Source organism: Rhopalosiphum maidis, chromosome 3 (assembly GCF_003676215.2).
Source record: "Rhopalosiphum maidis isolate BTI-1 chromosome 3, ASM367621v3, whole genome shotgun sequence".
In the NCBI taxonomy this organism is placed as follows: Eukaryota; Metazoa; Arthropoda; class Insecta; order Hemiptera; family Aphididae; genus Rhopalosiphum; species Rhopalosiphum maidis.
The window spans coordinates 63,042,409-63,070,341 of NC_040879.1; the positions used below are offsets into that span (position 1 = coordinate 63,042,409).

General features: G+C 27.6%; 3 protein-coding genes across 5 annotated transcripts in view; 2 read left to right on the forward strand and 1 right to left on the reverse strand.

The window, feature by feature from the left end:
- The window catches only part of LOC113555953 (lysine-specific demethylase 3A-like), a 62,021-nt gene extending 53,720 nt beyond the window's left edge, over window positions 1-8,301 (forward strand). For 2 of the 3 annotated variants that reach the window (XM_026960596.1, XM_026960598.1), the window contains 10 exons: window positions 497-2,350; window positions 2,417-2,570; window positions 2,634-2,764; window positions 3,379-3,630; window positions 4,534-4,866; window positions 4,934-5,176; window positions 5,392-5,675; window positions 5,761-6,062; window positions 6,963-7,279; window positions 7,460-8,301. In XM_026960596.1, the coding sequence (XP_026816397.1) occupies window positions 497-2,350; window positions 2,417-2,570; window positions 2,634-2,764; window positions 3,379-3,630; window positions 4,534-4,866; window positions 4,934-5,176; window positions 5,392-5,675; window positions 5,761-6,062; window positions 6,963-7,279; window positions 7,460-7,762 (4,173 nt within the window). In that variant the 3' untranslated portion in view covers window positions 7,763-8,301. The remainder of the gene's footprint in view (window positions 1-496; window positions 2,351-2,416; window positions 2,571-2,633; window positions 2,765-3,378; window positions 3,631-4,533; window positions 4,867-4,933; window positions 5,177-5,391; window positions 5,676-5,760; window positions 6,063-6,962; window positions 7,280-7,459) is intronic. The other variant, XM_026960597.1, reaches the window with a different exon arrangement.
- Window positions 8,302-16,168: 7,867 nt separating this feature from the next.
- Window positions 16,169-19,844, forward strand: LOC113557010 (cytochrome c oxidase subunit 5B, mitochondrial-like). The gene is made up of 3 exons (XM_026962276.2): window positions 16,169-16,443; window positions 18,238-18,311; window positions 19,350-19,844. The coding sequence occupies exons 1-3, from the start codon at window positions 16,341-16,343 to the stop codon at window positions 19,557-19,559; spliced, it is 387 nt and encodes a 128-aa protein (XP_026818077.1). The 5' UTR covers window positions 16,169-16,340; the 3' UTR covers window positions 19,560-19,844.
- Window positions 19,845-20,076: 232 nt separating this feature from the next.
- LOC113558109 (putative leucine-rich repeat-containing protein DDB_G0290503) lies at window positions 20,077-26,871 on the reverse strand. Its single transcript, XM_026963621.2, is given in 16 exon segments — window positions 20,077-20,390; window positions 21,587-21,817; window positions 21,902-22,111; window positions 22,258-22,353; window positions 22,675-22,811; window positions 22,871-22,989; window positions 23,052-23,291; window positions 23,356-23,405; window positions 23,472-23,710; window positions 23,796-23,930; window positions 24,006-24,009; window positions 24,070-24,356; window positions 24,550-24,698; window positions 25,353-25,437; window positions 25,440-25,548; window positions 26,866-26,871. Coding segments are annotated over 16 exon segments (2,232 nt in total). The 3' UTR covers window positions 20,077-20,255.
- Between the last annotated feature and the right edge of the window lie 1,062 nt (window positions 26,872-27,933).

Here is a 27,933-nt window from a genome sequence, read left to right on the forward strand (position 1 = left end):
TTAAAATAATTTTCGTGAACATAATATTTGCCATGTTGTACATTTGTATGACGGATACAAACTATGCGGGTGTGAGTTCCCCTAATAATATCTGAAATAATTAATTCAACTGTAATATTATTTTAATATAAAATAATAAATACATGTTTCTTATAAATTATCAGTTATTTTAATCCATTTGCTAAGATTTTCTTTTTTTAAATATTATTGCTGTATATTTATGATACGTTTATAATATACCTACTTATAATTTTATATTGATGCTCTTATATTATGTAAATATTATATATCTATAATAAATACCTGTATATGGTATAGAATATAATATATTGTATACTATATATAATCTGAAAGTAGTCCGTTTACCTACTAAAAATAATATATACAATTAATTGTTTTTATGTACGAGTAATATGTACTAAACGTAAATAAATAAATGGCATTTTTGGAAATTTGTATTCTTACATTACATTTTTTTTTTTTTGTATGTCCATAGCAACAAGCACATTACAGAAATCAGGCTGTTCCTAAATCGAATTCTGATCACGAAAATGCATTAACCAACGCCAACGAAGGTGGAAACCATAATAATATGATCTCGTATACTCCTTACATGAATGCTAATCATGTGTATGCACCTCCTTCCAATTCATCAGTGATAGTTAGAAATGATTCTTCGTACAAAAATTCATCGATACCTATGCCAGACGCTTATTCATATAACCGTACTCCTACTATTCTCACAGTCCCTGCTGTAAAACTAGACGGTAATAAAGAACCAAAACAAGTCAAGTCAATGCATTATTCCAGGCCATTGTCAGTCAATACTAGTCAATCAAAAGGTCACAACTCTTCTCCAGAACCACATCATCCTGGGCCATTGTTAAATACACATGGTCGTTACGCTTTGTATCCACCTCTAACTGATAAAGCTCAAAGGGATTTGGACACACCCCCTCCAGCACATTTAAATGCAATGATGTCTAATGCCCTACCAAAATTTGTACCTGTCGCAGTACCAGTCGATGATCTCCAAACGGAAGCATTAGATCTAGTTATGATTTGTAATAAAGCTACACATGAAACTGATGTTCCTTTACATTTAAATTCCAACTATAAAAATGCTAAACCAGATCCTCAAGATACGATAAACACATTTGATATAAATGTTTGTATTAAGACTAAAAAACGGAACTATTTAGAAACGTATTTGCCTAACAATGATAATGTAAGCTCATCACCTATCACATTAACAAGCAATTTGACTACCAATTCAGCGATATTATCGACGACACTTTCATCAAACAGTTCAATAGTTTCGCCTTCTAGCTTTTCAGAAACTAATTCATCAAATAAATCAACAACTAATTTGACAACTGTACTAACTTCTATTCCGTCTACTGTTTCTGTGATTGATCCAAAGACTATTACAGTTTCTAATTCAAAAGCCATCTCGTTCACATCTTCGACGGAGATTTCAACTCCTACATCAGTCCCAATTACAAGTTCGGCAACCAAATCGCTGGCTATTGTTACAACAACAAGCTCGGTAACAACTCCTGCAAATGCTACAATAACCAATTCGAATACCTACGATTCTTCCCCATCTACACCTCCCCCCGTCCTAATGCCTGCTACGTATACAGAAATGTCAAGCGGAATTAGAACTCATCCGCACAAGTTAAAGAAAGCATGGTTACAACGCCATGTATGGGCAGAAGATTTGAAAGAAGCTGGTGTTAATATCGACCAAAATCCGTCCCATTCTTTCTCTCAAATGGACGATACTCCTCCAGTTTTACAATGTGAAATTACCAAAAAAAGAAAAAATTCTAAAAGTTCATCAGATGATAATACTGAAGTAACATCACCTCCGGTAATTTTGCCATCTACGAGTACTTCGCACGCCGAACCGTCGACATCTAATAATGGGACCAAAAAATGCAAGAAAAGAAAGGTTTCAAATCCCGCGACATCTTCGGAAAGTAAAAGTACAACAGACAATTCCAGATCTTTGGAAGTTGTAGAGAAAAAAGTTCCACCCATTAAGATTCCTAAAAAGAGAGGAAGAAAACCAAAGGTTGTTGTAAGTATACCATTGAAAAAAGGAAAAAATAATGATGGTGAGGTGCGGTTTTTTCAATCGGGCCCATGTTTAAATGCTGGGCCAAAGATTCATAAATGTAGAGAATGCCGCATATTTATAAACAATAAGAAAAATGATGTTATGACGCAAGATGAGATTGATAACATATTTTGCCGGTTTTACGCATTTCGTCGGTTGTTCACAAATAAAACTGGACAATTGATGAATGCTGGGTTCCCTGATCCTTTCTTGGATATTACTGAAGTAAGTTTGTGCTTATTATATTTAAAATTTAATGAACATAATTTATTAATTAAACATTAATTTTAGGATGATGCGAATCTTTGGTTACCTAACCCGGAATGTCCACCAAGTTCATTAGATGTCGAAGTTGCAAAAAAAGTGTTAGTTGAAGCTGGTCGTCAATTTTGTTATTTAGTGAAAGAAGAAAATAAAGCTCTAACTCTTTCGCCATATTTCCAAGGTAATTAATTTAACGTGATTAAAGTGAATCAATTAGTTATTTTTTATTTTTTTTTTTTTACAGGCAAACCTATTGCATGGAAAAAAGCAGCAAATGGTGTAAGGGAAATGTGTGATGTTTGTCTTACGACTATTTTTAACTACCACTGGGCATGCGCAAAATGTGGTTTTGGAGTTTGCATTGATTGTGTTAAGGTATGCTTATTTAAAAAAAATAATCGTTAAACTTAAAACGCATAAATATATATTTTTTAGTACTTTTCCTTATAAAAGATTTAACAACTTGTATAACAAAAAAATAATATAACTATATAATAAATTAATTTATGTACAAAACATTTAAAAAAATATATATTTTTAGAAACTATTATGTTATATTGTTTAATAGTATTTTATTTTATAGTTTATTTATATTTATTTGTATAAATAAATGAGTGAATACAAATTAAAAACTTTAAATGCAGCTACGATTAAAAACAAAATAATTCATGGTTAATTTTTTTACTCATAATTCTAGAACTTGAAATAATAAAAAATGCTTTGATTTAATATTTATAGGATTAGTTTTTAGAAGTATCAGTTTTATTTTTAATAGTTTATCCATATTAACTCGTACATTAAATTACATAAATCGTTAGAATAATTAATCATTATGCATGTGTTCTCTTTGCTTATATATAATATATTAAATCAATAATCACATATTTACGAGACATAGTTTGGTTTCAAATATTTTTAAAATAAAATATATTATTTTATATATATCATACCAATATAACTAACACAATTATATTACGGTTGACATGCAGGCGCGTCTCAATGGATCGTCAGAGTCGCCAAACGCCGCGATCATGACTAAGAAGGACCTACGAGAGAGGGACACGTTCACGTGGATGACTTGTAACAGCAAACATAATCACGACGTCGAGAGGCTCATGCTTACTCAAATCGTAGCTAGTGACTCAATGGATGTTGTATTCTCAGATTTACATAGAATCAGTACTTTGTGGAACATTTCCATCGAATGTGGTTGTCCAGGACATCCTTTCCCCGAGCTACAGGTAAATATTTATTTCGAAATAAATTGAACGACGTTATTGTTTTTAGTTTAATTTGAATTTTTTTAAGTATATTAGCCACATTTTTACTATCACCGTTTTATTAAATAGTCTATTCACTTAAATCAATAACTATTACAACATTTTAGATTAATTATTATTTTTATGAAAACCTTTACATTGTAGATAGTGCTGACACTAAGTGAATCAAAGCTTATTATCGTTTTTGAACACAATAATTTATTATATTATAAATATTATATTAATTATATGCCACTAAAATAAGTGAAGTAAAACGTGACAAAATCTATTAATTTAGTCTTGTCTGACCTTTTATTATTTATTATTATTATATAAAAAATAATAAAAAACAATTGTTTTTTAAACTTAAGTTACAATTTATCTTTAAAATACTTATTATTCATTAGATTCAGTTTCGTGTTTCTTTTTTCTGCCTGTAAACAGTGTAAACATATTAATTTTTTTTCAATATACTAAACAATCATACCTAATTGGTAAAATTCTGTTAAGCAATGCTTATTTGATTGCTCTGTTATTATATATTCTTGATCACACGTAAAAAAAAATAATTTTCGAAAATTAAAAACTTAAAATATTGAATTTGGTGTATTTGTAAAAAAGTTTTTATAACTATATTAATTAATTTAATAACCATTAAACTTATTATTTACATATTTAAAAAAAGTAAACTAGTATAAATAACGCTTTAAGACTTAACTTATCCTATTTATATAATATAATATACTCGTGGTTTGTACGCTACTTAATTTTTAAATTTATTAAAATAATTTTTTACTTATTTAAGTAGTTTTTTTTATCTAACTTTGAATATATATATATACCGTCACATGTCAGCTATTCTTAATCTACATATCTGTTTTTAAGGGTAACGTCAGCACTGATGACGAGGATGAAGATGAGGAGCCGTCTTCAACAACACAAGCAAGCACTTCAAATGCCAATAATTCTCAAAACAGTTCTGCTGAAAATGCTAAAACTAATTCTTCCGAGAACTTGAAAAACGAATCAGCTAATAACTCAAAAATCAAATCGTCGGAGGACTCTAAAACCACTCCTGCCAGGAACTCCTCTACAAATAGCGCTGCCGAGAACTCGTTGAACAATCTGGTTGAGAGCTCTTCGAACAATATTTCCGAGGGATCTAAGAGTAACGGTCATTCCCAAAATGCTATTAACATCGAACCACAGATTGCCGGGGTAAAATAAACACATGCAAATTAAATCATTGTTAAATTATTTGTTTATTTTCGTTTTTATTCCACAGAGCTCTAATGGTAGACGAGTGAGTGTTCAATCTGATCCGGGTAAAAGAGAAGCTTTAAAACACTTTGTCCGAAAGAAAAATAAATATCTGAGAACTATTCCACGTGAACCGCTTCCGCCACGTGCAATGACATTAGCAGAGAGTCGAGAATTTTTCCCGAACAATCCTCATACATGGTTATGTGACGGAAAATTATTGAGACTTTTGGATCCTGAAGATTCTACCAATTACGACATGTTCCAAGTAAATTATTATCCAGTTATTCATGTATATTTATAAAATTAGTGATTCTTACATACTTATTCAAATGTATAATCAGGAGCTTCGGATTAAATACACTTCTATTGATAACCGTTGTGTATTATCGAATTTGTGTTATATTTACCTTACGTGTGAAATTAAATAATTTAATCAAATATTTTCATATGTTTAACATAAATTTTTGGGTGTTTTTGCAGGAACAATGGAAAAGAGGTCAGCCGGTTATGATCAGTGACGTAGGCCAAAGGTTAAATCCAGAGTTTTGGAGTCCCAATTCGTTTAGTCGTGACTTCGGCGAATTCACAAATGACTTAATTGACTGCGCCACCGGCATGCTTATTGAGGGTAAGACTATGAAACAATTTTGGGACGGTTTCGAGAACGAAAGCAAGCGACTCAAGAGTGCGGATGGTAAACAAATGTTGTTGAAACTAAAAGACTGGCCAGTTGGTTCTGATTTTTCGGACACTTTACCGGAAAGGTAACTATTTTCTTTGATAACATTCAACTTATTTACAATTGTTAAAATATTTTCTTAAGTATTAAAATAAATGTAATGTATTTAGCCTTTTCCGATATAGATTTGATGATTTGATGAGAGTATTGCCGTTAAAGGATTATACTCTTCGTGACGGTAAACTTAATTTGGCAGCTAGATTACCGGCATGTTTTGTACGACCAGATCTCGGACCAAAAATGTACTCGGCTTACGGGAATGTGGGAAATCGCGATTCCGGCAAACGGTTAATGAGCACAACTAATTTACATTTAGACGTGTCAGATACAGTTAATGTAATGGTGTATGTAGCTATTTCGCGCAAGAATGGAAATCAAGACGACGAGGCTGATCATGAATGGCACGTAAAGGGTAAGTAATATAAGCAATGGTACTATTGGTACTCATGCACAAAAACAAATTGGTATTTTCCATTTGATATAGGAATACATTCTTTGTATCGTCGCGATAAATAATTTGAATTGCTTCTATGTAAATCAAAAGTCATATTTGTATTAAATAATTTTCAATGAATTTTATGATATGTTTGTATTATATATCTTTTAGCTGGACTCTTTATGAAATCCCGTAAAATACTTTTGTCACAATAGATGATAAATAGATAATCTTATGACATGCTATGATCACATAGTTAATACGTTGTACCATAGTAACCAATTGTAATGAACGCATATATATCATGTAATTATAATATTATAATATATATATACATATTATATTATTCCTTTTAAGGCCCAGTTTTTAAATTGACATAATAACTACCAATTAGTTAACCATCAGATTAATTTAACTATCGTTTAAAATGCTGGTTAAATAAAAAAAGACATATTTATGATAATAGATAGATACTCAACGAAGAAAATTCAATATTGTAATTTAGAAATTATATTCCAACTATCGTGTAATTAATATGCTAAAAAAATGTTTACTTGTCCAATTAATTGATTTTTTTCTATTTTCGTTAATTATGTGGTGGGCTATTTGCTAAGAATGTGTACACACTCAGATATATTAAACATGTACTTTACATTTTTAAAATTTCTGTTAATTTTTGTCTTTTATGTTATTTATTTAGTTTTTATTTTGCGTTCTCTTTTATACTATTTATATTAAAATTATAATAGTAGATTCTTATCAATAATACTCTATATTATATTTTAGTTGATTTAATTGATTTAATTTGCGAATGTGTTTTTTTGCCTATATCTTTGAGATAAATTGATTTATTTTTCTTTATTATGGGCGTTTCAGAAGCATATCGGGCGGTCGACGAAGCCGGCTGCGATATGGCAAGCAGGAGACGGGCCCGCGAGCCCAAAGAGTTGCCGGGCGCGGTGTGGCACATTTATCACGCTAAGGACGCAGACTCGATACGCGACCTGTTGAACAAAGTGAGCGCTGAACGCGGTGTACCGCTGGAATCCAATCACGATCCCATTCACGACCAAGCCTCATACTTGGACGCAGATCTCAGGGCGCGGTTGTATACCGAATACGGTGTCCAGGGTTATGCAGTGGTACAGTGTCTCGGCGATGCTATCTTCATTCCGGCGGGAGCCCCGCATCAGGTACTATTATACAACAATAAAATGATTCTTCTAGTCTAATTAATTATATTACCATTGTTTAATATATACCTTCCATAACTTGGATACAATTTAAAAAAAAAATGTCACTCGTCATTTATTCACTGACACACAATATAATATTTATCACTCACGCTAAATGTGTTCGTATGTTATCCGCAGGTAAGAAATCTGCATAGCTGCATCAAGGTGGCCGGTGACTTCGTGTCACCCGAAAACGTGTCTCAATGTTTCCGGTTGATGAACGAGTTTCGCGACCTGTCAAGCAGCCATAGCAACCACGAGGACAAACTACAGATCAAGAACATCATGTTCCACGCAGTCAAGGACTCAATTTCGGTGTTATTGCACGAAAATCTAGAAGAACCGCAGGAACAACAGGAATCAGCAACACCGGAAAAGGAAAAGGAAAAGGAAAAGGGAAAGGAAAAGGAAAAGGAAAAAGAGCAGGAGCAAAAGCAGTAGATGCGTATTTGATTATTTTTTCTCCCTATGGTAATTTATTATAATTTTATTTTGATCATTATTATTTTCTCTCATTGTTATTACATATATTAATTTGTAAATAATCCATGAACGACATTTTACTTTAGTCCGTTTTAATATAATATAAAAGTTAATTTATATATTATTTTTTTTTATATATAAATATATACATTTTATATATTTGTATTATATTACAGTTACAAAACTATCAACATTTTTATTTTGATGCTCTCGGGAGCACTACAAAAAAGGGTTTTTTTTTTCATTAATTTATGTGTTTGTTTTCTTTGTTTAATATAATTGTGATAATATGACTTCTTGTACTTAGAACTTAAAGTTATTATTATTATTTTTATTGTATTATTATTTTCTATCTTTGATTTTGTTAACATATTATTTTAGTAATATTCATTATTAAAACGATATATTATGTCATTTGGAAATAATACACAAAAACAAACAAGAAACAGTACAATTTATACAAGGAATGTCGATTTTAACAATATATAATTTTTTTGTACGTTATTACTTATGTAATTTTTTTTTTTTTTTTTCGTTATTTCGTGCATTTTATTTTTTCCACAAACCACGAAAAATTGCATGCCATAATACTTTTCCAAGCAAAAATTCTTTCCCATTAATACCCATAATATGGTCATCGATTTCAATTTATGTTTACTTTATTATGTTTCTTTACTACAACAGTAATTTCATTATAAAATCACACGCATTAATTAGATACGACAATCTATCTACGTTATTTTTGCATGTCGATTATTTATAATGTAATATTATGATTTATTATTTTGTTAACGTGTGAAACAAACACTAAACACGCCTATCATATTATACATAACGCACACACACACATACACAGACATTACACACAGTGTTACTATAATATAGTGTTTGAGCAACTGATGACATTAATTTGTAATCCTTTATGCATAGGTTTTACGTTTAATTTGTGTATTATGTTAAGTTATGGGTTATTATGTACGTTTGTGGATCGGACGCGTTTTGTTTCACGTATACGTGACATTTATTCACGGGTTAATTTTTTTTTTTATATATTTAAATAATATCCGGAAATCGCGGATTCTTGAGTACCTACAGTTATTTATCGTACCGCGTTGACTAGTTGTTGTCGCGAGGTAATCCGTACGCTAAACCTGTTTTATTTAATCTGGTATCTCATTATACATTATAATATATAATGCCCACTTAAAATCATCTCGTTTGATCGTCGACTTCTCGGGATAAAATTGCCGATTGAATTATTTCGCCATCACTTTGAACCGCGATTTATTGATCAGACGAACGATTTTACCATCCAATGTGGCAATCTTATAACGTTATGATTACTATCGTCATTAAATCGTCGTCGTCGGCGTGTTTGCTTTTTAACTAGTAAATTTATTTGAGAATTTTTCAAAAATTAATTCGTGTATTGATGTTATAAACAAATAATAATTATCCCTTTATTGATGGTTGATTTACTATTAATTATGAATGTTTGAAGCACAGAAATTATGATGTCATTATGCATAACACAATAGTATGCTCGTTACTTCATTTTTCCTTTTTATCGTACAAAATATTACGCGTTGGCACTGTAATATTATAAAATTATACGAAAAAATACAAATCTATCAACAATTTTCTATTTGAAAATTGAGTCGCGTGCTTTCCGTCGTCGAATAACTGTGCGACGTGAGCTAAAGCCAATTAGGCGAATATATAGATAAAAAAAAAATTTTTAATTTTAATTTTAATTTGTAATTCCGATTATATATGTCCCCTTGCACTAACTATTTTATTACCTAACTCACGTTATGTGGGTGTAAAATATGTCGTCTTACTTTGACACAGTGTTTTCTCGGTCATCGCCATGTTCGTTGTTATAAACAGGGAATAATATACGTGACAATATTGCATTACAATAATCTTATTAAAACTTTAGACTTTCGTGTGACTAATATTCGATGTGATATACAATTTATTTATATGCCTTAACATTATAGTGCTATCTGTGTATAGTTATTAGGAAAACATCTGCCACGTTTGGCACCGTTGTTAAATACGTTCGAACAGAATTAAATCTATCATTTTTCACAGTCGGATAGCGGCAAAAAAAAAATAAATACATAATACTTTTAAAAACCATCTGATATATTATAATATAGAACGTCGACCCGCCGAACGTATAAATTATAATTATATTATTTCTTACTGGCTATCAAAAAAAAAAAAAAAAATAATAATAATAATAAATTCTTAATAAATAGTACTTACCTAATAATGATTGAAAAAATATGTCTTCTATAATGATATAGAAATTATGTTTTCGATGGTATGCTATAATTGCATATATGATGTGTTGTTTTTTTTTTCATACTCGATGGACAGGTTCTATGAAAACCTACTTAATAAGTGTTAATTTGTGTTTTTACTACAACATATTATTAAGATTATATCGAAGTGTGTTGGAATTTTTAACGCCACGTCATGGCGCTCAAACGGGTTAGTTACTGTAAGCTGCGTTTAATCGTAATCGATGGATTTTGGATTATATAAGTTATATATTATTATCATTATTATTATTATTATTATTATCATTATCATTATTGGAATGCTTTTATTACTATATATGTTTATAATATCATATTTATATATTTAAGCTACCTATTATAAGTTATCGATTTTAAGAGCATAAACAGAAACTATACACAACATTTAATAAAGGTATACCCAACCCGTGTACCCATTATTGTGTGCCTCCGAATACAGTATATTTGTGTGACATCAAAAAATAATTATAACTACCATCGCAGTCGGGATACAATTTTCCTTTAATATATATTCGACCTCCCCCCCCCAGGACGACAATAATAATATACATTTTAATAACGTCATCGCTCATTCCGAAACCTATCGCTGGACGGTCGATATATTTCTTTTAACTATCCGGCATTGAATACTACGCGTCTTGTAACGTAAAAAACATAGTGTAGTATACTTTATTTGACTTTACCTCAATCGTGTCCCCAAAATCACGTTATTTATATAGTTAGTTGAAATTTCCTTATAGAAATCCGAGTAGGCCTGCCCTGCGTATTTCCACCTTTTAATTGCAGCGTGTAGCAGTAAACTCAAATTCGGACAGAATTGCAAAAGAAATATTTTGAACCTTCGCAGCCGGCAGACCCGCGAATACGAAAGAGCCAATATCGTTTATTCGATTATTTTCTTTTTTTTTTCAGAGTACGATTCTATAGATTGACGTTATGCAATTGTAGGTAATTGTTTTTTCTGCGATTGTCCATGACTCGATATACGGTCTGCACATAATATATTGAGAGGTCGTGAGGGCGGTCGCCACCGATGCGGTCATTATGTAATTGAATAATTATAACTGGCAGATATACTATGAAGTATGAGGAGTGCGTAATAATAAAACAAGTGTGAGATTGTTAACAACCAAAAAAAATTAATACGAATAATCATTCGTTATCGGTTCCTTTCAAACCTTGCCGTTCTAGTGTGACGTAATTGTTTACCCTTTTTTTTTCGTCAAAAAGTATATTCTCCGTACACTGATATTCTTATATTCTTATATACATTATATTATATATTTACTATACGTATATATAAAAATATATTAGTATTCTCGTAATTGTTAAGGATTTGTAATTTTTTTTTATATATATTTTATTAAATCGGCTGAATATTTAATTGCGACTATATATAATAAAATAATACAATTTATTTACCATCCAAATATTTTATGAATACGTTAAACAAAAATGTTGTACACATATCCATGGCACTTCATCGTGTTATAATTTGTGATTTCAAGTCTGCGTTTACGTATCATCATATGATAACTATTTTTATTTTCGTTTTTTCGATTAAACGGTTTCATACAAAATACTACACAGTAGGTATATCCATATACTTACACGTAATATATTGTTATATCCAAAAAATATATTGTACGTTTTGGTGTGCTTCTGGTTGACTATATATTATATACCAGCTTTATATATTATATGTTGTTTGGTGTTGAAAAAAATCAAATAAATCTTGTTTTATTTGACAAAAAATGTATTTATTAATTTTCCTATTTTGCGTTGTATAATCTACGAATATCTTATAACTTATAACTTATCAGATATACGATTTGCGTATAAACGTATAGCGTGGCTTTGATTCTTTTTCATAGTGAATTAAAGTATGAAATGCAGGTGCTTATGTATGTTCTTCTATATGTATATACATATTAAATCAAAAAGTCGTATAAGAAATTTAGTGAACCACTTAATTTGCTCAGTGGCCAATGCTCATAACTCAGCTCCCGTGTTTAAATGAATTATGCAATTGTACAAATTTTAATGTTTGGATTTATGTCTACATTAAAAGTCACCATATACTGAAATATTCAAGTACAAAAATGAGTAGAGGAAAATATGACCAAATTCAAAAATGGCCTATAAAAAAATTTGTATAATTAGTGGCGAATAGTGGATACCCCCCCTTTTTTTTTAATAGTAATATTAACATTTAATATTTGAAAACTTAAATTTTATTTCATGTATTAGAACTAGTAATTTATTATTTAACATTTTTTTAAAATTTGCATCAATGCCTAGACACTAAAAGATAAACATTAAGATAAAAATTTAGCATTTTGTACTGCTAAAAGAGTTTTGTGCATATTTACAGCTATATCTTTGAGGTGTGGACCTTTCTCTACTCGAAATTTCTTCAATAAAAATATTTTGTAAGAACATAGGTTTAAAATAAATACTTATTTTTAAGAACACGTCGTATAGTTAAATTAATTATTCATTGATTTGTACCACAATATAATATGAAAATATTATAGCGTTTAATAATATATTGTAATTTGTTATTGAATATTGATTGACAACGACTGTTATCGACGTCGGTCGGCAGTCGACGACGATTGTCGATTATCAACAACAATATAAAATTTCTGTAAATTAAAAATATTATTATAACAATATATGGACGTGGTGTCGTCCGCCAGACTGTGATAAACTGAACAAACACGTCAAATAGTTTTATTAAATTCATCCTTGTTTATTAGTTTATAAATTTATAATATATTTTATTAAGAGGTACAACTAGCTATATAAAATATTACAACCTTAAAATGTTTATAACTCACTTTAAAATGATAATATCAATAAAATCATATTATGTCATTGTCTAGATAATATTCTCACCTTTAAAATGGATAATAGGTAAATCTACTCTAATAATAAATCTAACATCATAAAATGTATTCTGCTGAACAAAAATTTGTTATAATGTACATAAGACAGAGACAACACATCGGATATGGTGTCCTCTTAAAAGAAGATTAAATCTTTTTTTGTTTTACTTTTAACCAAATATCAAAACCTAAATTTATTAAAATTGCAATTTACATGTTTTGGAGCTCCTCTTTAAAGACGTGACAAATGGAATTCACGAAATAATAATATAAATTTTCATAAACGCTTTTCAGAAATATTTGCTCACCAACGAAAGCACAAAACAATAAAAATATAAAATAAAATTATATTCCTTGTAATATTTTTTGTCGACAATCACCCAAAAAGTAAAAACTACTTATCTTAGTTTTTCACAAACTTGCGTATTACCGCCATATACCACGATCGTAATAATAATATATTATTACGGGCGCAAGTATCAAACTATCAACACAGATTATATTATCGACGGAGAGATACGGTACAGTGGGGTAAAGGGAAATCATTTAATCATACAATTTGCAATTTGTTATGCGTTTAATACGAAAATGTGTTTGAACCTTAGGCATACAATTATTGTACATAGATTATATTATAATTAATACATCGCTGAGGAGGCGGAGGAGACTTAAAGCGATAAAAGTGACTGACAGCAGGTAAACTATAAATATAGATATTATAATAGCCATAAAGTCGTTATCTATTCAATTGCATGCCATACTATTATTCCCTATGGATAAATGTATAAGATAATTTATAACCACAGTCGTGTATTTAGGGTACTTAGTAAGCCTTACAGCTTTAATCGAGTGGCACTATTTGAGTTTCACTTAATATTGGTACCTACCAAAATATTACCAGGCCAATTTGATTTTATCGTCCTATCGTCTATCACTTTTTCTTCGTTGTAGCAATATTATAACTTTTTAATTTTTTATTAAGTAATTGGTTGAAGAATTATATACTGGGTGTTCCATGAGAATTTACCCTTTGCGATATCTCCTGAAATAATGGAGATATTGTAATACTGATTTTTTATTAAGATTCACAGGGACAAGAACTACAAATATTTTATGTTTTAATTTATTTTAATATTTTGGTAAAATAGTTAAAAAAACATATTTTTTTATTTAATTATTTTCAAAAAAAATTGAAGATATCCATTTTGTAAAGTTTATTTTTCTGAAAATATTGATATCAACATTTTAATTTCATTAATCTCTTAATTTTTAGTATTTTTTCCTAGTTTCGAAAAAAACTGCGAATTATTTAATACGATAGTGGTATGATTAGTAGCGTATATTAGTTTTCATTTCGGGGGGGGGGGGCGATTATATGTATTTCAATTTTTTGGGTGGAAAAGGAGGTAGGAGACACACTATTTTAAATAGTTATGTTTTTCATTTCGAGGGGGGCCTTCAGCCCCACCCATAAATACGCCACTGGGTATATTGTATCAAACATGTGGCCCACGTGATGCTCGTACGGCTGGTAAACGCTTTCAGTGTTTTTCTAGAAACCTAAAAAAATATTAAAAGTCAGGAGATTAATAAAATTAAAATGTTGAAATGTCAATATTTTCAGAATAATAAACTCTAGAAAATGGTTTTCTTCAATTTTTTTGAAAATATTAAATAAAAAAAATATATTTAAATACACCTCAGTTGTTGCTTTTCTACCACCACGAGAACGTTTCATCGCTTTCGGATTTCAATTCTAATTTTTTGTATTTTACTTTTTTTCTAGTGGTTAATGAAACAAAGACTATATATAGAGAGAAAATCGTAGTTTATATATTATATGTAATTGATAGGTATAAATTTAGTTTCTATAAATGCTTATCGATATTGTTGTACTAAAAAGTAAAAGGACTTGTAAAGTATTTACATATATTCATTTAAATACAAATAATGTAATTATTACACAAGTTATAAATAAAAATTACAAAAATGATTAAACAATTAAACATTAAACACACAGACTATTATATTAGATAGACTACTATATTTTTAACCCATAAAATACTGTGACAAAAGTTTTTACCATACTATTTTGAGCGTGGATTTGTATGTATTAACAAACCAAATATATGCTAAAAAACCCTAAATATGCATAACTATATCTATATGCACTAAAATGTTAAAATATGCGTGAAAAATAAAAAAATATGCATAAAAAGATAAGCAAAAATAAAATTTTTAAACATTAAATCAATACAATAAATTTAAAAAAATTATTGAACCCAACTATAAATACTTATCTACTTTTTAAAATTTTTTTTGAAGGTAGTTGTATTAATTGATTTTGATATTAATCCAAACTATAAAAATATAATATTTTTTTTCTTATATTATAATACTATATACATTTCAAAAATGTCTAAAAAAAAAACAAAAAACATCGAAATATGAAACAAATTTTGTGTTCACTTAGCATATCATACGATCAACCAAAATAAATATGCTATATGCAAATGCATACAAATCCGCGCTCTAAATTTATTATTATTAATATAAAAAAACATTTTTAATCTACCTGTATAAAGTATAGTATTGATGCTACAGACGTTCTAAGTCGGAAGAAAAATTAAGTTTAAGATATATAATTTTATTTATTTATTATATTCCAAAATGTTTAATTAATAAACTTTGGACCGCAATTCGTAATTAATATTCATCCCTGAAGTGGATGGAAGACAAATCTCCCACTCATTTTGTTCTTGAAAATTTTTGTGCTCAAGTCCTATGCATTTGAGGACCCTATTTACGTCCACGGGGATATCATTTAATACATATAATACTCGAAGTTCGACGTAAGACTTCATTCAAATGTTCACAGTTGCCGTTTACAGGTACAGACGTAAAAAGATGAAATTAATGAACTAAAGTTAACTAATAAGTAACAACAAAATACTGAGTACGATAATCATAACGTTTTTACAGCAAATAATATTTTTTGTTTTTAAATTAAATATTTACCTTCATAAATAATTTTAATTTATAATCATTCGCCGCGAAGAAACATGTGATATTCTTATCAATCGTAAGCTCTGCTGATGTGCCGGACTGTTCTGCCAGTTCTATGGACTGCTGATAACGCGTTGCCTGCTTTTTCGATTTTTAATTTTTTTTTTCACCGTCGTCCGTCATCAGTAATCAGTACTCAATAATTTTTTTTCTCTTCATCACTCGTTGAATTGCGTTCGCCGTTTGCGACTTTTGCCTACCTTCGTGTCCGTCCATTCATTTGTAATTATATTCCTCTGTATCTAAAAAATGAATTCCAAACTCTTAGCCTTGAGCTCAAAGATCGTTTTTAGGAATCCAAGTAGATTGTTTTCCGTCTCGGCGGCAAACTTCACCAAAGTCAATGATGAAGGTGAGTATCAAAAATATACATTTCTCATTTTCCCATTTTAATTCTAATGTTCAAAATATTATTTATTATGAATTTTTTATCGACTAAATAATAGCAATTATTATACCTATTAAAATTAATGAGTTGTGATATTGTTTCAAATTTTTCATTTTCACAAAATTTTATAAAAATTAGGTAACCTTTCTCATCAATCATTTTAGTGTCAAGAATAATTACTAAACATTTGATTTGTTATAACCAATGAATTAAATATTTAACAAATAATTTAATATAATGTACTTTTATAACTATGTTAAGGTCAACTGAATTGTAATCGATACTGTTTAGATAAGATATTAATGAATTTAATATTATTACTACTAAGGTTGATTAGGTTAATAATAGTATAGTAATATTTCATACATGTAGTGGTATATCTAAATGACTTAAAATTCTATGCAATTTTGTATAACAGTCATCTGGCTTAATGTAGAATTTGAATATATAATAATAACATAATATAAATAATACAAATGAAAAAATTCCATACCTAAATATATTTTATTTTTTTATAAAAAATTTACAATTTGTACTCGTATTAACACAATAAGCAAATTTGATAATTGATAGACAATTTAACATGACATGAAATGATATAATTAGGAAATCACTCAATGGTAATAATTTATTAGGCTAATTGGTGTTTTGCACTGAATGGTAGGTTCTGTAAATTTTAATTTGAAAGGACATTATCTATTTGGACTAGTGGTTAGTGATAGTTTTGAGAAGACTTTGTTTATAAGCGTTTTGAGTACTGATTTCTATGATGGGATTTCGGTGTACAGCGGGTTTGTGAGTTTATAATTGATTTGACTCTTAATTTTTAAATGAGGTAAGTTGATTTGTTAGATTGGGCAAGTCTTAGAGGTTAGTCTTAGATTATTTTATATTGAGATGTATTATTATGGGTTTATGTTAAATATTTTTTGAAATTTAGTTTATAGTTTGATACAAATTTCGGTTTCTCTTAGTATTTATAGTAGTTACATATTATGTGTTTTAATTTAAAGTTTTTTCAGTCAAAATAGATTAATTGCATTTAATACAAAATAGTTAGTGGTTACAATAGGTGTTGTGTGGTTAACAATTTTGGAAGCATTGATATTGAACTGTGCTGTAACTTTTAATTGTTTTTGGCAAGTTTGGAAATAGCCAGAGGTCATTATAACTTTTGTGTATAAATATATTACCGTACAGAACAAAGATTTTGGGATAAAGTTACAAATAGTAATTTTAATAGGTGTTATCGACAGGGGCATTATTTGTTTGTTGACTGTTGGTGAGAATTGTAGCATATTAATGAGTGTATCTAATAACTCGTGTAATTTAACATTGGGGTAAACTTACTTAGGGCTAAGGGTCAACAGACCCTAAAGTTTAGACTTTCAGTAGATTTAGAATTTGTGATTCAGGTTTTCAACATAGAAATAGAATAGATGTAGTATAGCCTAAAAAATATATGAAATTAGAATGAACTTTGCATTGACACAACACTCTAAGATACATATTTAGTTCTATAATTTAAGGTTAAAAACTGTATTATGTATGGTTAATGACCATAAATAATAAATTTATTGTATTTTTATTTTCAATGTGTAGGGCATGAAAATACAAAAAGAACTCTGAATCATATTATACAACTAGAAAAATAAAGTATAATTTTATTATGCTTAATAAACATATTTTAATGTGAATATCGGAAAATAATTAAAATAATATATTAATTTTAGTTTTTTGGTACTATTTTTTTTTCAGGATTTCCTGATCCTTTAGATTTAGCTACTGGTATTGAAAAGAAAGAAATGCTTTTGCGTCTAGCTGGAAATGATGTAAGTTTATTTAAATATGTGCTTTATTTTAATAATTTAATCATATATCATTTCAACTAAGAAAATTATTTTATACACTATAACAACTTGAAAAAGTATCTTTAATATTTAATATTAATTAAAATTCATTTGTGTTTAAAAAGTTCACTTAAAAATGCTATTAACTTTTATTAAAAATATTTACAAAAAGTTAGAATTTATAAACGTGGGGTAAAGGAACTAACTCAAAATTACATGTTTGTCTAGTTTAAATAATAATAATTTATTAATTTATTCTATAAAATGTAATGTTAATTATAGTACTGTCTATTTCTATACACTAAAGAAAATGATTTCCAATTAACAATTAAATCTTCTTAGTTCATCATATAAATTGTTCATTAAAAAGATACTTTTTAAATAAAAGAATATTTTTTTTAAAACACAATTTGTTTATTGTAACATTGCTTTTATTGTTTAATAATTATTAGGGCTTGGAAGTTGATGCATTTTGCATTTTTTTTTTTTTTTTGGAATTTTTTAGATGATACTCCTGGAGACAAATGTGTTTTATTAGTATGTGAATTTGAATAACTAACTTTTATTTTGCATTTTTTGGTGTTTATTACTTTTTAAATCATTTTTTGATATTTTTAGGTAATTTTCCCACATTTTAGTCATTTTTACTGATTTCACATTAGTTCACTTCTTATCATTTCTTGTCGACCATTATGCCGATAACTTACTTAAAATGTCTACTATATTTATAATTTTTTATTTAATATTTAAGGACATTTTTTGTCGCTTTTATGTCATATTTTGAGTAATTTGTAAGCTTTGATAAAGGTATATATAATTTTTATAGTAAAATAGAGTACAATTAAAAAAAATATATTTTTATTAATTTAAAACAAATATTTGTAATTTATTTAGGATATTTTTAAATGTTTTAAGGTCATCAGCTTCCAAACCCTAATAATTATTATACTTAACTAATAGAATAGATTATAATCTAATATGACATAATATGTTTTTTATACTATTTTTTTTTTTTTATAGGATCCATACAATTTGAAAGCTATAAAACGTGGTGTGAGTACTCGTGATCAACCCACTTTAGTTCCATCTGCCTTTGAAGCAAGAATTGTTGGTTGTGTATGTGAAGAAGATGCATCTCATGTCAAATGGATGTGGCTACATTCAGGAGAACCAAAACGTTGTTTCTGTGGCCATTGGTATAAATTAGTTTTCAAGGAAGCTCTCGTATGAATAAAAAATGTTTGTAACAAGCATTTGTTTAGTCATGTTCCAAATGGTATATTTTTGCCTGTTAAATTGTTTTGTTATTAAAATGTTCACTTTTGGAATCAGTAACAGTTAATTGTTATTAAATTGTTTAGCTAAAATAAGTAAGGCTTATGACGAGAATGAAATGTTATAACAATATATTTTAGTATTATAAGTACTTAAAACTGTTTATATTGTTAATTTGACAAACTCTGTTATTTGTAGTTTTGCTAAAATAATCAATTATAATTATTATTTTAAATTAAATATTGTTTTTTCGTATACATCACTGAGGTAATAATTATGTTCTATGTAAAAAAACTAACATTTTTACAGTTTGAAATTATTTCTACTATATTACATTTGGTTTAAACAGTTTTGTTAAAATTTAATAATTCTGAACCTATGGTGACAAAATATTTACAACTTAAAACTACAAAACTTCAATTTTATAAATATAAATAGTTGTATTTTATAAATTGTGTACAGTATGATTACATAATTAGATATATTAAATGTACTTAATTTTATAAAAAAATTTAGTATGATATAATACATTTGAAATCATCTTGAAATAATAAATACATAAATAAACATAATTATATACAAAACTTAAGATGAAAACACCATCTTAATCTACATTAATGTTTGAAAACACAAATGTTAACTACACATTTACTATTCAAATTGTTTCAAGATACTGTGTGATGATTTGTTGAGTTTGACTGTTTGTTTACTTTCCTCTGGATGAATTTGTGAAGTTGTAATATATGTTTTACTAAGATTGATACTATTAACTGTTTTTTCTATTTTCTGAAAAGTAAAAATAACATTATTAACTCGTATTTAGGTCCAATATAATTTATGCAGTTCAACATTTATTTTTTATTTTCCAAATGTAATGAACAAATATATATTTACATTCATCAGATGGAGCAATCATTGGAGTACAAGTTGTACAACAAATCAGTCATAAGTTATAACATCAACTAAATGGGTCACTAAGTATTAAAATATTGTATATATCATATAATGTTTATCATTTAGTATGGATCCATGTGATATTGCCTTAAAAATTAAAATAGCAACCAAACGCTTATATTAGAAGTATAGCTATAGCCAGATAGTAATTGATAATATTTTACAACCAGAAACATTTTCAAATGATATTTTACAGTAAACAGTGTATTGGCATGGGCCATTATATTTCCAGATGCTTAATATATTAATATTTAATATTATAATAAAGTATAGTATTTTTGATAATTGTATTCTATATTTCTGTGATATTATCTCATATCAACAGTGATACACAAAACAACATTATACCTAAATCAGCAAAAGAAAAGAAGACTAAAAGAATCTATCTCCATATCATCTTCGTATATATACCAACTTGATAAACAATAACATTTAATAATTTAAATTACACAAGCAGTGGCGGCGCGTAAACAATTTGATAGGGTAGACAACAAGACAACTAAATAAATGGTGCTATATAAAATGTATTTAAAAATAAAAAAACATTACACACATATAAAAGGCTCTAAACCACTGTCGGAATGCAATTAAATTATTAAAATATTACGTTGAGACATGTCTTTTCCATACATATAATTTTGGTAAAATCTCACTACGTCCCCTGTTTACCATGTCATACGCCCGTCATTAATAGTGAGACACAATTCAATATGTCTTGACCGATTTAACGTCGACGACCGAACAACAATTATTATGGTATAGATAAAATTTAAATAAAATTGTACATAAAAATATATAAATCATACTTGTTACTCACACAGACACTGTAGAGTCGAAACGAATTAGTGTAAACAACATTTGATTTATAAAATTATGAAGAAATAAAATACTTATGTAGTATAGAAGCATATAATAAACAACTAATTTTTAAAATTAAATTATTCGATATTTTTGGATAGACAATGTACCCTAATACGCCGCCACTTTACACAAGTATACTAAATAGATATAATACAAACATAACAAACCATTAAATCACCAACATTTTCATGAGTTTTGTCATTTCTCATCAAATATGCAAATGGATTACTACTAGCAGTAGCTGTAATCGTACTCAATGACTTCATTTCTCTCTTTTCTTCATAATTTTTAGGGTTTGTTCCATCATTATTAGTTATTTTTTTATTTGCAAACAGCAATGCATTAGTTAACTTATCACCATTACGCTTCATGAATGATCCTTTTATACATTTATTATGCTGTAAAATATCAATGATTTATAAAAACAAGTACTTATCACCATTTTAATCTAATTTGAATTGTTTTTAATGAACAAATCTTACTTTCGATGAAATTATGTTTACAACTTGGAGGTCAACTAAGTCATTGGTTTTTATTTTATTTTTTTCAATTTTATCAGTTGAGTTAGTACTTAAATTTTGGCTATTTGGATCAGTTTCATCATTATTTTCATTTAACTGTATTGATTCATTGTTTTTTTCATTATAAGATGTTTTTGATATTAATTTACTTTTGCCATTTTGATACTTCACCTATGATATTAAAATTAAAAATAAACGTATTATTGATCAATTAATTTATATTATACAAGGTGGGCCACATTATTAAAAAACATAGAAATATAGCAGCCTATTTTGTACAGCGATATAAAAATATGATAAAAAAATATAAAACATACAATATGGGTTTTTTTCACAATTGATACAGATGTTTGTAAAATATTACTGGATTCTTCATCTTCGTTGCTTTCCTCTTCATCAGAATATTTATTTTTCTGAAAAAAAATTAATTATATCATATAATAGACATTGTAAAAACAAAACTGTTTTATTAGTAAATAAATAAATACTACAATTATAAATTTACTGATCAACATTTAATTTTTTTATTATTATTTAGGTATAGATACTGAATTAGCTCTTGAAACATAAAATTATTTATCAAAATCAAATTGTAAAATTGAAATATAACTATTACATTTATCATGCCGATATACAAGGTGTATCAGGTAGATCTATCAATTTTACATAGAACATATATTTGAATGTCGGATCACCCTTATGAATGCTATATATATATATATATTTATAGTTACTTCTGATAAATAAGATTCACGTTTGAAACGTTCATTTCTCCACTGTTCTGTTTTTTCATCATCACTTAATGTATCATCTTCATTATCTTCTTCATTGTCAGAGAATAAAGGTTTCTTAAGAGCAACATCATCCTGATCTATATAGGAATTAAATTATAGTAAATGTAAAGGTAACATTAATAAGTTGAAATCTAACCATCATTATCCCATTGAAATTTTCTTTTTCGATTAGAATCTGAATATAATTCCCCATCTTCAAGAAGCATTTCTTTGAGTGCAGTTACTTGCTGGTTATCATCGTCCAAAAGCTGTCGCCTAAATTTAGTTTAAAAACAATAATTTAAACCAAATGATTACCAATTAATTTATTAACTTACATATATATCTTGTCTAATCCATCCTTAACAAGACTTTCGTCTAGCTTATCCTTGTCACCTTCTTCTTCTTCTAATTTGTCATTCAAATCAACTAATTTGTCTTCATCATCAGAACTCCAGTCTGATTCAGATAACTCTGCTTCATCATCAAAAAAATCTTTAGCTGAAACTAGTTTGAGAGAAACATTATCATCATCAACATCATCTTCATTTGCGGTAATGTCAGTATCCTTTATTGGTCTAAATAAATAAATATTATTGACACATTATACTTTAAAAATTAGTTATAAATATTTAATTTTACACTTCTGAATCAAAATTATCTTCAAAATCATCTACTTCTTCATTATCTTCCTGAAAATATAAATACAATTTATAATTAGTTAATGAAATAAATAAAATAAAAGGCGTATATGAAACCTTAGCATCCAATTGTTGGGATTGGAATTGTCCAGAACAAAAACCCATCAGTTGTTGTGTAGATACAATAGCATCAGAGTCGTTAAACAAAGGTGATAAATTGTTTGGTATAATTTTAGTTTCTGTGTTTGAATTATTTTCATTTTTACTATCCATATTATCATTATTATCATCATCACTGCTTTCTGATAACAAAACTAATCTGTGTTTCTTTTTTTTAGGAAATTCTACATCATGGTCTAAAGGAATAAATATAAATAGTATTTTACAAAACGAAACAATATTGTTTAAAATAAAATTTTTTTTATTATCTATCTGTACTACCTTCTTCGTCTTCTGATTCATTAATGAAATTTGGTAAATTATCTTCATCATCTGAACTACAATCTAATTCAGACAATTCAGCTTCATCATCAATGAATGTTTTAACAATATTTCTTTTTAATGCATCTTCAGTGTCTATAATATATTAAGATTAAAAAAAAAAAAAACTTACTTTTTATATTCTTATTATTTTCTAACTTGTCACATTACCTTTCTAAAATAACAAAAAATTACAAATTAATATTGAATTAACAAAGTAATATTTTATACATACCTCTGTTTTATCATCTTCAGAATACAATTGTTTTTCTTGCCTGGAGTTATCTTCTTCATCACTATCGTCATCTTCAAATTTTTCATTTTCATCATTATCAATTTCTTCATTTTCATCATCATTAATTGCTTCATTTTCATCATCATCAATTGATCCATCTTCATTATTATCGATTTCTTCATCATTAGATGATAATTCACTTTCTACAATTGAGTTGCTGTCATAATTTTCTTCATCATCATCAAATTCAGTTAAACTATTGTTATGGTTTTCATTAAGAGTAATTTCTGTTTAAAACAATAAATAAAATATTATTACAATTAATATTTTACACACACACACATTTATATATTATGATATACAAAGAAACAGGTAGGTGATTGGCTATTATTTTATAGATAATTTTAATTTAAACAGTGTATTAAATTAAATATACCATATAGTTATTTTAAAATAAATAATTAACATTTAATTTCAAACCTTTATCAAAGTTATTATCATTTAAAGAAAAATGGTTTTCCGCTTGAGTATTACTATTATTCAAAGATGTTTTTTCATTGTTTTCTTCTTGAACACTTTCTTCATTGTAAAATTTTTCAACAGTTTGTTCTTTACTTTCAATCAATTCCCTAAATTTATGTATACAAATGAATGATGAATAAAAAAATTAATTATTTGCTATACATATTTATTGTGTACAATGTAATTATAACTTATAGATGATGGATATGATTAAAATATTATATTTTACATTGAAATTAGAAATTTTATTAATTATAGCCTTACCAATAAAAAAAAAAAAAATATGGTGAAATTGGTATCAAATTAATAAATTTAAACTAATAAATAAATAATATAAATAATCAGAGAAACTAAAAATAGTAATTTCTAAAACTTTCTAAATACATCAATTATACCAAAAAAATGATTATCAGTGAGTAAAAATTGTCACAGTATAGTATCATTATATTGGTATCGTAGTAAAATAAGTATCAATGTAACTTACCAATAATTGAAAATTACATTTTTAAATTTAATAGTAACTTCCCACAATAATTATAATTTACATAGTACCTAACAACCAGATATATAGTCAGAAATAATTAAAAAAAGGTTTATATTCAAACACTATAATATAGTATATAAAAACAATAGTATAATCATATGTATTCTAAAACTATTAGACGTAAATTTGTTTAAATACTTAAAGCATTATATCAAAATTACATTCTATAATTAAGTATTTATCATTTATTAAATTATACATTTTTAGTTTTACTTGCCATGCTTTCTGAAGTAATTTTTTGGAACCTGTTAAAGATGCTTGACACTCAGTTGATATTTTTTGTCTATTAAGGAAATCTTTAATGACTTCTGCTTTGGTTTGTGATATGGTAAACGCACATGACTATCTTTAACTAGTCGTTGAGTTTCCCTGCTTATATCATCTATATTTGTCTTCTTATTATTATTTGATGACTTCTAAAAATTAAATGTAAATGTAAGCATAAAATAAGATTTTAAGTAAAGGCAAAAGTTAAAATCGAAATGAAAATTTATATTAAGTAATTAACATATCGATAATTTTAATAATAATATATTATAATTTTAATCTTTTATCAATTTTAAAGGTAAATTCATTAAAATATCAAAAATATAAAAAGTTAATACAATCAAAATTTGCTGTTACACACTTGTAAGACCAAGATAACAAATATGAAATATAAATGTGTTGTCCTCTGAATGAATATTAAATTATAAGTATAAGAAATTATTTTTTAACAACAACTTAGGTTATGGTCATATTCAATTTTTAAACAATCTTACATCATCAAGATAAAAACATTTTTAATTGGATTTGAATAGAAAGTTCTGGAACAAAACAAACCATAATGTGGCCTTCTGACAGTATACCTGTTCATTAAGTGGTCAGTACAGATTAGTGTCAATACTTAGTTGTTTTGGCATTTGACTACAGAACAGTTTAAAGGCCCCTCCACATGAAGCCATTCGGCAGCGCAAATTTTAGACGCCGTGTTCTGCAGCCAAGCCAACCACTCACACTGTGTTCTATAGCATGTTGCACACTGTGCAGGTATCTTAATAAATATTGCCAATAACAGTTATCACGTGTTATAATATGATATTTTAACATTATACAAGAAGAAGAAATATTATTGTGTAAATTATGAATCTCATTTGGCATTTGAACATCTAGTTAAGAAAGTGTTGGATGAGAAACATTTGAAACAACAACCGTCAACTAAAAACGAATAGTTTGGCTATTTTGTGACGTACACGACAACATAATATCGACTGTATGTATGCTTACCATAATTCTAGACTGTGAGTTACACAATTCAATTGATCGAAAACCGATGTTGCTGGAATTCAGGGATTTGGAAACGTTGTCATTCGTTTAATACACGAACTACTTGTATTACTTGCTGTTAAATATTTAATTTACTGTCAATTGGACATCGCACTAAAACCTAGAAGATTGCGGAATGACAGATGCAAATTGAGGTCTAACAACAACGTATAATGCAATAAACCGATTATTAAATAATATTAATGTAACATGATGTTTTCATGTTACGTCGAATAATATGAAAAATACTTATTAATATTATTGTACAATGTCTTTACTATTGTTATCACATCGCTCTTTTCGATATTTTGGCGGGCAAAACTATAAAAGAACAGCGAGCGACGAACAAAATATGATAAGACCGACCAGTGTAGTCATCGTGTATTCGTGTACATTATTTTAATCGTAATCGTGATTTATGTTACCTCCATAATCATATTAATACCCGTACTGGCCGTGCTTGTAGGTACTCGTAGTGACAGTTTATAATTTATATTACATAAGAGTTACTTAGACCAATTGTGTATGTGAATTTAGCCCCACAGAAGTTTAGTTAGGTTATTATACGTGATAGCGCTATACCTATCAAAATAATAAAGGTATATCGTGTACCTGCACCTATTATTGTAAAGAGATAATCGTACAGGTAGTACTATGGTAGTCATATTTAGGACATGAATTTCTACGTAAGTAAATATTTTATTGAATGAATATTTCTTAATTATGACTAAAAATAAGCACGTTTCGTAACACTCTGCATAAAATAAAACTTCTTTTATTTTACATACTTATTTTTACAAATTTTGATGCAAATATATATTATTAAATAGGTACCTACCCATATTTAACCAATGAGTAATTTGAACAGAGTCGTGCCGTTAAGATTTGGCGCACAAATTAAAAATTAAAAATATTCGCCCCCTATTTTGTTCATCATTATGCATTTCATTCCTATTTAATTGAATTTTAGATTTTGAACGAAGTGAGGAATGTATTGATTTTACAATGATGTATGTTTTTTTTTGTGTCTGTTAACACGTTTTGGAGTAGAAATAATGCTTTGATTTTTGACTTCGGCCCCTCTTTGAAAAGGAAAAGTAGTCTTTAAAAGCGTCAGGAATAACCCTACAAAAAGTAACGAAAAAACGGGAATTTTTATGCATAATCAGCTTTTGACAAAATCAACTTTTTTATTTTGCTGTAACTCAAAAATGAATCATTGTAAACACTTTAAATTTTCAACAAATGTTTATGTTAGCGTTATCTATTTACGATTAAAATTATAAAATATTTTGACTTTTTTAAGCTATTGCAGACAATTGAAATTTTCGACTTTTTAAAAAAAATTTTCTTGAAATTATAATTTAAATATAGATAATAATATAATATATCCTAGACTGACAAATCACACCTCCGTTCAGAATCGTTTTTCGTATACGATGATACCTGTCATGTAGGTACGTAGGTATAAAATAATTTAAAATTAATACAAA

Excerpts from the sequence above, each read along its gene's own strand:
- LOC113557010 (XM_026962276.2), top strand. The coding sequence starts at position 16,341 with ATGAATTCCAAACTCTTAGCCTTGAGCTCAAAGATCGTTTTTAGGAAT. Across the intron at positions 16,444-18,237 it reads CACCAAAGTCAATGATGAAG|GATTTCCTGATCCTTTAGAT; the intron begins GTGAGTATCAAA and ends TTTTTTTTTCAG. Across the intron at positions 18,312-19,349 it reads TGCGTCTAGCTGGAAATGAT|GATCCATACAATTTGAAAGC; the intron begins GTAAGTTTATTT and ends TTTTTTTTATAG.